This window comes from Osmerus mordax, chromosome 6 (assembly GCF_038355195.1).
Source record: "Osmerus mordax isolate fOsmMor3 chromosome 6, fOsmMor3.pri, whole genome shotgun sequence".
NCBI lineage: Eukaryota > Metazoa > Chordata > Actinopteri > Osmeriformes > Osmeridae > Osmerus > Osmerus mordax.
Window position 1 is genome coordinate 1,027,435 of NC_090055.1, and position 9,567 is coordinate 1,037,001.

At 48.5% G+C, this 9,567-nt stretch overlaps 2 protein-coding genes across 2 annotated transcripts; both read left to right on the top strand.

Annotated features, from left to right (window-relative positions):
• Nucleotides 1-209: 209 nt before the first annotated feature.
• On the top strand, nt 210-2,494 carry efna1b (ephrin-A1b). The gene is given in 7 exon segments (XM_067237328.1): nt 210-298; nt 386-575; nt 577-655; nt 658-681; nt 1,457-1,522; nt 1,642-1,764; nt 2,109-2,494. Coding segments are annotated over 7 exon segments (711 nt in total). The 3' UTR covers nt 2,249-2,494.
• A 2,796-nt stretch (nt 2,495-5,290) lies between these two features.
• slc50a1 (solute carrier family 50 member 1) lies at nt 5,291-8,599 on the top strand. The gene is made up of 6 exons (XM_067238364.1): nt 5,291-5,472; nt 5,770-5,847; nt 6,071-6,194; nt 6,324-6,485; nt 7,581-7,700; nt 7,948-8,599. The coding sequence occupies exons 1-6, from the start codon at nt 5,405-5,407 to the stop codon at nt 8,053-8,055; spliced, it is 660 nt and encodes a 219-aa protein (XP_067094465.1). The 5' UTR covers nt 5,291-5,404; the 3' UTR covers nt 8,056-8,599.
• Nucleotides 8,600-9,567: the final 968 nt, after the last annotated feature.

Here is a 9,567-nt window from a genome sequence, read left to right on the forward strand (position 1 = left end):
TGGTCCGCCTTGCCTGGTTAGCTTCTAATTCTGCCTGTGTACCGACAGGTTAGCATGAGCCGTCCTTCAGAGCGCTCGCACGCGCTCGCTGTTACCGCTGAGTCACTGGCAGCTCTGACGTGTTTTGGAGTGTGGCTCGTGCGCCCGCTCACGTGTGTGTGTTTGCGGTTGTTATGCGTGTGAATCCGTGTGTTTCAGCCTGCGTTGCCATGGCGGCCAGGTGTGCCACCAAGTGTGAACATGACAGCAAGCTCAGGCTGCTCCTGCTGTCCCTTCAAATCTGGGTTGGCAGCTTTTGGCAAACCTGTACAGCCTTTAGCTAACAAGTCTCTCTCTCCCCGCCCCCCCTCTCTCTATCTCTCTCTCTCTCTCTCTCTCTCTGTAGCTTTCTGTGGGACGACTACACAGTGGACGTGCGTATCAACGACTACCTGGACATCATCTGCCCTCACTACACCCGCGGTGAGCTTCCTTCCCAGGAGGCCGAGCGTTACGTCCTGTACATGGTGGAGCGTGAGGACTATGAGGTGTGCAAGCCTCACTCCTTCGATCAGCTGCGCTGGGAGTGTTCCCGCCCCCTTCGCCGCTCACGCACCCGAGAGGTTCTCCGAGAAGTTCCAGCGCTTCACTCCCTTCACCCTGGGCAAGGAGTTCCGGCGGGCGAGAGCTACTACTACATCTGTAAGCATGAAACGCTGCTCCCCCAGGCTGACCCACGTCACTCTGACAACATACGCTGGCCCATACACTGGCCCATACGCTGGCCCATACACTGGCCATACGCTGGCCCATACACTGGCCCATACGCTGGGCCCATACGCTGGCCCATACGCTGGCCAATTACACTGGCCATACACTGGCCATACACTGGCCCATTACGCTGGCCCATACGCTGGCCCCATACGCTGGCCCATACGCTGGCCCATACGCTGGCCCATACGCTGGCCATAGTACGCTGGCCCATACGCTGGCCCATACGCTGGCCCATACGCTGGCCCATACACTGGCCCATACACTGGCTGGCCCATACGCTGGCCCATACACTGGCCCATACGCTGGCCCATACACTGGCCCATACGCTGGCCCATACACTGGCCCATACGCTGGCCCATACGCTGGCCCCATACGCTGGCCATTGAACTGGCTGACACAATTCCAGGTTCAACCAGTTGGTTCCAAAACATGTTGGAACGAGTTACATCAGTGACATAGAACGTCATAAACAAAGTACCTCTGAGTTATGACTAATGTCTACACAGCATCACGACTCTACACAGCATCATAACCCTACACAGCATCATGTGTATAATTACATCACGACTGTTGCTACTTCTGGTACATAGTATACCACTAATGACACACCCTCAGAAGCAGGTGAACAGACAGAATCACGATGTTGTGAAGTTCGATGGGTGTATTCAATCTCTCTCTCCTCTCTCTCCCTCTCTCCCTCCAGCTAAGCCGCTGCACCACCATGGGCAGGAGTGTCTGAGACTGAAGGTGGATGTAGTGGGACATCACGGTAAGCTGTCCTCTTCTCTGTGGTGACATGGGCTGGGGTCAGAGGTCAGGGGGTCGGGTGGCTCTGCTTAGCTCGAACTGGTGACGGCGCTGATGTTGTCTTCCCTTCTAACCCAGCAGGCTCTGTAAAGACCCAGGCAGACAGAGGGAAGGTGGAGGAGATGGAGAAAGCGATGGATGGAGGTAAAGGAAAGGTTGGCGTCACTGGAGGAGTTCACAACCCATCCAACAGGTTACCAGCAGGTGTGTGTCTCTGTCCAGCTCACCTCCACATGCCACACAGGTCGTGTTTACACAAACCTTACAACTATCATTTCAACAGTCTTTATTTCTGGAGGGAACATTCCAACAGCACCAGACACATTCCCCTGACTTAATCTTCTGGAATGAGAGTGACGCATGTTCCACTGGCTCTGTTTGTATTCGGGAGCGATAAAAAGGCAGCACATTTGAACCCTCCTTCTCTCTCTCTCCCTCCCTCTCTCTCTCTCTCTCCCTCCCTCCCTCTCTCTCTCTCTCTCTCCCTCTCTCTCTCTCTCTCTCTCTCTCTCTCTCTCTCTCTCTCTCTCTCTCCCTCCTCTCTCCAGATGACCCTGCTGCCATGGAGCCTAATGTCCAGAGGAGCGTGGGCAGCGCAGGAGTCCAGCTTGTCTCCGTCTCCCTCTCCTTCACCATGATCCCTGTGTTACTAGCCCTGCTCCTGAGCCTGCTCCTGAGCCTGCACTGAGTCTGAGCCAGGACACTCCACCCTGCCCCTGCCCCCCAGAGACTATCCTCCCAGTGCTGGGCCCACCCTACCCCTGCCCCCCAGAGACTATCCTCCCAGTGCTGGGCCCACCCTACCCCTGCCCCCCAGAGACTATCCTCCCAGTGCTGGGCCCACCCTGCCCCTGCCCCCCAGAGACTATCCTCCCAGTGCTGGTCATTGGTGTATTAAAGAGAATACTTTTTTTTATAAAGATTTTTTATATGAGCATGGACAGAGCTGCCATTGTGTGTGTGTGTGTGTGTGTGTGTGTGTGTGTGCAGGCGGGCGGAACGTAGACCGTTTCCAAGAAGAGGATCTTCAAGAGTATTTTTTGGGATGATAGTTTTTCTGCTCTGTCGCAGAAGGTTCTTTTCTAAATTAACTATGATGGCGTTTTCTCCATTTCTTTTCTTCTCCATCCTTCTCGTCTGATTAGACTAAAAGCTGTTGAATTGAACACTGATCCTCTTTGACACAAATCAGGAAGTGCAACTAGTATAACTGGAAGAGTGATCATTTATGTAACCAGAATTTACAGAACTGACAAAAGGATTCTTTTCATCCTGAACTCAACTCACGTATTCCATAAACCTTTAGAACAAGGATGTTTTGTTTTTCTTAGAGGCACTGATTGTCTCCTTGTTAGTTCTCCTCTACGTGTACAGGCGTTTGGTGTTATATGTATTTATGTAGAAAATGTATTTGTTATCACTGAGTTATCAAGACAGGTTGTTGTTGTAGATTAGGACTCTGATATAAGGAAACACTTTGTTCAGTCTTGACTGTAGAACCTCCCCCACACGGACACACTAACTCTGGCTACAGAAGCTTCAACAGCACACACGTATCCTCTCCGTTCTATATCAAGTAAGGAGAAACATCACCTGACATCACCTTAGATGACGTAGCAGTTTTCAACAAGCTAATTGTAATTGTTTTTTGTCGTTTTTGCTTGTGTACAAACACCACGTTCAATAGAGGAGTTTAACAGCAAAGAGGTTTAACTAAGAGACAGATAAGCAGGAGGAGAGGCAGACATGGGGACTGTTTAGACTTGTCCAGTTTTGGAGTGGTGCTTCTAAACTATTGTGCCCATACACCCTCTCTCATATCCCAATATCAATATAGTAGCACGGTACACTGGTATTTATGGTCATGTTTACAAGAATTGCTCAGTACAAATCTCATTCACACACAAACACACACATTCATACACATAGCCTATGTTTGTCATACAAGAACATAACTGAAGGAACTCTCCTGAACACACACAGTCCACACACACAGTCTACACACAGTCTACACACAATTTATTCTTGTTTTGGTTTCTTGTTCTCATTTTGTGTTTTTTGTTGTATATGTTTGTATGTAAAAATGTGTACAGAGAGAAAAGTATATAAAAATAATTGCATTTGTTTAAAATGTGAAAACCCTTGTGAAATAAAATTATTTGGTGAAAATACACACGGTTTTATCTTTTGAAGTCTCACATTGACAGACACGTGGTGAAGACGAAGGTTGAAAATCAAATGTTTTCTTAGGCTCCATAAGCAGCTAGCATTGAAAAATGCTGCTGCAACAATCCTGTTTTCAAGAGAAGATTTGGTAGTTGACACTGTCCCTCTGCAAACTTATCCATCTGCCCTCCGAGGAAATCTCGCCCTCTCTCCAACTGACACTCTCAGGTCTTCCCCCTCCTCCCTTTACTCATTCCCTCACTTCTCTCTTTCATCCTGGGCTGGGCGGTTTGCCCTGGCTTGGACTTCACAGCCTGTTGGCCAAACATGGGGGAGAAAGAGAGAGAGAGGGGAGAGAGAGGGGGGAGGGAAGCCTGAGAAGACCCTGAAAACAAACTGACACTCGGGTGTGAGGCTGTCACTCTAACCCGCTCTCTCAACCTCACACTCTCTCCTTCACTTGTTCTTTCTTCTGCCTCTCTCTCTTTTCTCTGTCCTCCCCCTCAGCGCCTCGCTGCTCTCTGAAGCAGCCTGGTTCTGTGTGTGCACCAGGGTGAGCAGGACAGAAGAGGAACCACGATAGCCATGCTAACCTGCACACCAAACAGCTACAGGACAGGACACAAGTAAATGCCACTGTCAATTTCACAGCAACTGAAATACAAAAGGGAGTCAAACTTGTAATAAATGCCTTTATCAAAGATCATATTAACTTGGTGATTTTGACACGTAAGCAAAAATGTACTCTTACTGCAACCAGGCATGGACTCCTACAGACCATGTATGTTCGGCTGGAGATGATGATGGAATTCATTCCACTCCTTCATTCCATCCCTGCCAAGAGATGAGAAGTGAGTTCTTTGAGGAAGAATAACACAGGCCTCAGCTCAGAGGTCTGAGATCTCCTCCTGCTTAACAGAGGAACACAGTAAGTGGAAATGGAGACTGTGGGATTAATGTCGGATATGATGTACAATAAAGTGCGGAAATAACTCCAAACTTCAAGAAGTTCCTCTGCTTTACTCGCTACATGCTCTGGGTCAGCAGGTCCTGCTTCCACATCCTCAGCTAAGTCTAAAATGTCTCTCACCAACTCCCTAGAAAGTTCATGAAGATCCTCCATGCCCTGAAATGTAGCATGAAATACTTAAATAGTGAAATAATTATATATGTATTTTACATTAAATGAATTGGTATTTTAATTAATTCATGACAGATTTAAGAACACATGTATGTATTTAATGTCTATTTTAATTAATTAATGACACATTTAAGTAATTATTTAATGGTGTATTTATTTAATTAATTGTGGCACTTTTAGTCCTCCATAGATAATGACATACTGTAACTAATTAGTTTATATGCCATACAGTCCATGGACAATGATTTGATCTCTCTCAACCATCCATCCCTTTTACAACGAGGTACAGTAGCCTGTAAGCTCGAGAAATAGAGTTAGGTCATCAATTGTCATAGCAACCATCCTGTCATTGGTCAAGAGCTGCTCCTCCCCTTTCAGAATACTGATTACAAACACGGAAGTGAAGATAGAACGTCACCGTAGCAGAATAGCAATTGAATTGATAACCACTAAGACTTCAACAATAATTTAGCAGTTGCTGCTAGTACATAACTACCATTTAGAAGCACGCATATCAAGGATTTGGTTTTCCGTTCTATGGATTTTTTGGATTTTTTATCATGTGCGTGTATCGTATTTACGGTCGGGATGTTCTCGACAGGATTGTAAGTTTGCCAGCTCTTCAGCATGTATCTGAAAGTAATTCAACTGCATGTGAAACTGCATGCAACCGTGCCTGTAGTTATCTGCTTGTGTGGTTAGCCATTACAGGCAGTGTGCATTGTCGCCACTTGTAATCTCTAACTAACGATAACTTGTCAGTTTGCAAACTATAGATACTGCACAGAACCTGCCCAATTCCTTATTCCTTTGTGTGTATTTGTCCGTATGTCAAGAGAGACACACAGAGAGCAGGGACTCGTACTAGGCCACAGAACAAATGTTGTGTGTTTATTTTTCAGAACCGACCTGAAAAAGATGAGAGCATCTCAAAGTGCTGACAGCGTCCAGTTCCTGCCCTTTCTCACCACCTGCCTCAAGTACGATCAGTGTGTGTGTGTGCGCAGAGATGGCAAAAGTACACCCGTCAAATTTAAGGACTGAGAGTATAAAGTTCTCTGAAGCTCACTAAATAGTAAAAATTGAATTAAGTACAGTAACAAAGTATTTATTTGTACTGTACGTTACTTCCCATCTCTTCCCATGTAAATCTCACTGCTAACTTTCCAAGTAACAACTTCCTGTTTTGTCATTCTTCCATAGCAACCTCGGATGGTTGTATTATGGGATGCTAAAGAGGGATGGGACCCTGGTACTAGTCAACACCATCGGGGCTTCCCTACAGATCCTCTACATTGTGTTCTTCTGCCACTACACCAAAGAGAGGGTGAGCCCTACCTCTGCTGCCAGAGGCCCTTCCTACCATGAACATGGAACATGTTTGCTTAACAATGTAACTATATGGGTTTCTGTGTGTGGATGTAATGTGTGTGTAATGACTGTGTGTGTGTTGCAGAGGCGGGTGACCAGACACATCCTGGCTGCAGCAGCAGTGCTGTGTGGAGGCTGGCTGTACTTCAGCATGTTGCTGCCTCCGGGAGACAGTCAGCTGGCTCAGCTGGGCCTCACCTGCAGCGTGTTTACCGTCAGCATGTACCTGTCCCCCCTCACCGACCTGGTAAACAGCCCTAGCAACGCATAGACAGCCCTAGCAACACATAGACAGCCCTCACTACCTCTAGACAGCCCTCACTACCTCTAAACAGCCCTCACTACCTCTAGACAGCCCTCACTACCTCTAGACAGCCCTCACTATCCCTAGACAGCCCTCACTACCTCTAGACAGCCCTCACTACCTCTAAACAGCCCTCACTACCTCTAGACAGCCCTCACTACCTCTAGACAGCCCTCACTATCCCTAGACAGCCCTCACTACCTCTAGACAGCCCTCACTACCTCTAGACAGCCCTCACTACCTCTAGACAGCCCTCACTACCTCTAGACAGCCCTCACTACCTCTAGACAGCCCTCACTACCTCTAGACAGCCCTCACTACCTCTAGACAGCCCTCACTACCTCTAGACAGCCCTCACTACCTCTAGACAGCCCTCACTATCCCTAGACAGCCCTCACTACCTCTAGACAGCCCTCACTACCTCTAGACCGCCCTCACTACCTCTAGACAGCCCTCACTACCTCTGAAATGCCAGTCACCCTCGCCTGTTCTGTACAGTACATAAACCCCCTCACCTATCTAGTAAAACGCCTTAACACACCCCTCGACAGCACACTGCACCTACCCGTGAAAAACATGGAGTGAACACAGCACATGCCATTAAACATGCCCTGAGGAAAACTGAAACGGCTGACCTTCTTTAACATGGATTCTCCTTCACGTAGGAATACGTTCTGTCTCCTGCTTCCTGTTGTCCTCGTCTGCTTCCTGTTCCTGTTCCCCTCCTTCACCCCTCTGTCTGTGTTGTCCTCTTCGTACAGCCTCCAGTTTCCTGCCTTTCTCCCCCTGCATCCCTTTCCTGTTTTCATCCTTCTCTTCTGGACTGAGTGGTCGTCTGCCTGTACTTCCTTCCATATAGTTGTGTTGAACTGTGTAAACACACACACACCATTACTTCCCAGGGGTATGTGTTGTTTGAGATGCCTCTTTGTTTTATACCTCTACATTTTTGTGTTCTCTCCTCTCTGTCTCTGTCTCTCTCTCTCTGTCTCCCCCTCTCTGTCTCCCCCTCTCTGTGTCTCTCCCTGTGTGTGTCAGGTGGAGATCGTGCGCAGTGGGAATGTGAGTTGTCTGTCGTTCCCCCTCACCGTGGCAACGTTCTTTACCTCCACCTCATGGACGCTGTACGGCCTCCAGCTTCAGGACTACTACATCATGGTAGGTTGCAGCTACACCTCTGCAGCTACACCTCTGCAGCCACACCTCTGCAGCCACACCTCTGCAGCCACACCTCTGCAGCCACACCTCTGCAGCTACACCTCTGCAGCTACACCTCTGCAGCTACACCTCTGCAGCCACACCTCTGCAGCTACACCTCTGCAGCTACACCTCTGCACTACTGCAAGACACCAACCAGACACAACATTCATGTGTGTGTGTGCGTGTGTGTGTGTGTCTTTTTCAGGTGCCGAACACGCCTGGCATCGCCACCAGTCTCATCAGATTCTACCTGTTCTGGAGGTTTGCGTCTGCCAATCAGGACTCACCGTCCTATAACCTGATCCAGATCTGAGGGGGCCGGACATTCGTCCACCAATGGTAGTGAGGGATCATGAGGGCAGCCCAGCGTTTACCAAGTGCCTTGAGTCCTCCGACATCACATCCCTCACGTGACGATTGATTGAATTAGTCAAGAATGAATGACATGTTTGAGTCTTCCGCCATAGAACGAGACTGTAGGTACCCATGACCTGTCCTAGACCACAGACTAGGGGGGACGAGCTGCTTGTCTGGACGATCTGCTTGTCTGGCGTTGTGGGCCAGACGTCTTAGCCTCCCAGCCTGGAGGACCAAGGCCTACCATGTTGTAACAGAGGGTAGACTTCCTTCTCTATACATTATTCTAGTCCTATATAACCCAACAGGACATGGCTGTGGATTATTATATTTTTCTCTGTTTATTTTCGTGCCCAAAGTAAATATACTGTATTGTGATTGCTATTTTTATAAAAAGTTGTGTAAAAGAGAATATGTATGCACAAAAGGATATTATCTCTACGCAGGGGAAATGATGGTGTGTGCTTGGCTGGTGACTGGTACTCAAAATAAATGTTTTATACGTCTTTTAAAGGTGTGTGTTTCTCCTTATCTACCCAGTAAAACGATCAAGTCTGGGATACCACAACAGTGAGTGGGGGCTTGTTTATGTGTGTATCAGGGGGTAGCGGTGGGAAAGGCCATGTGGGGCGTTCTCAGCGTGCGTGCGTGTGTGTGAACGCCAGCCTCTTCCTGTGCTCAAAGAGCTGGTCCCCCCTACAGTGATCACACAGACAACAACACAGCCGTTGAGAGGAAAGAGATCAAATGAGATGAGTGAGAAGTGTGTTGATACTGAGTGGGAAAGAAGGGAATGAGAGAGAGGGTTAGAAGACTGGTAGAGAAGGTAAAAACACCACAAGGGAGGAGGAGGAGGGGGGGGAGGGGGCATGTCTGCCCTGTTTGAACCAGACAGAGGACAGGAGAGGCTAGTGCAGCTCTGCTCTCAGCCTCTCCACTACAGATCCACCACAGATCCACTACAGATCCACAACAGATATAACGGAATGGTTCCTGTTCCCTCCACACAGGCACAAGTGGATCGTACCTGGAGAAAGACACCGGTGTTCAGCAGAGGAGAGAGGTTAGCCGGTGTTCAGCAGACGAGGGAAGAGGGAGGACTTAGCCGGGTGTGTCGCCAGCAGATAGAGATCTGGTGGAAGAGGAGCCCAACATAGGAGAGCAGGAATAAGGAGGGGGAGGTCTGAGCTGTTAGGAGAGTGAGTGTGTGTGCGTGTGTGTGTGCGTGAGTGTGTGTGAGTGTGTGAGTTAAGCATGGGAGGACAATGGAGGACCTAATGAGTGGAGTCAGATAGACTAGACAAGCACATGCAGACAGTGTTGATGAACACCCACAAGACAAGCCTGTGTGTGTGTGTGTGTGAGGGATCAAAGCAGGCTCCTCGGTGGATGTGTATCATATTGTGGCTGTGTGTCCTTGGTGGTGTGTGGACAGCAAGGAGGAGTGTGTGTGTGTGTGTGTGTGTGA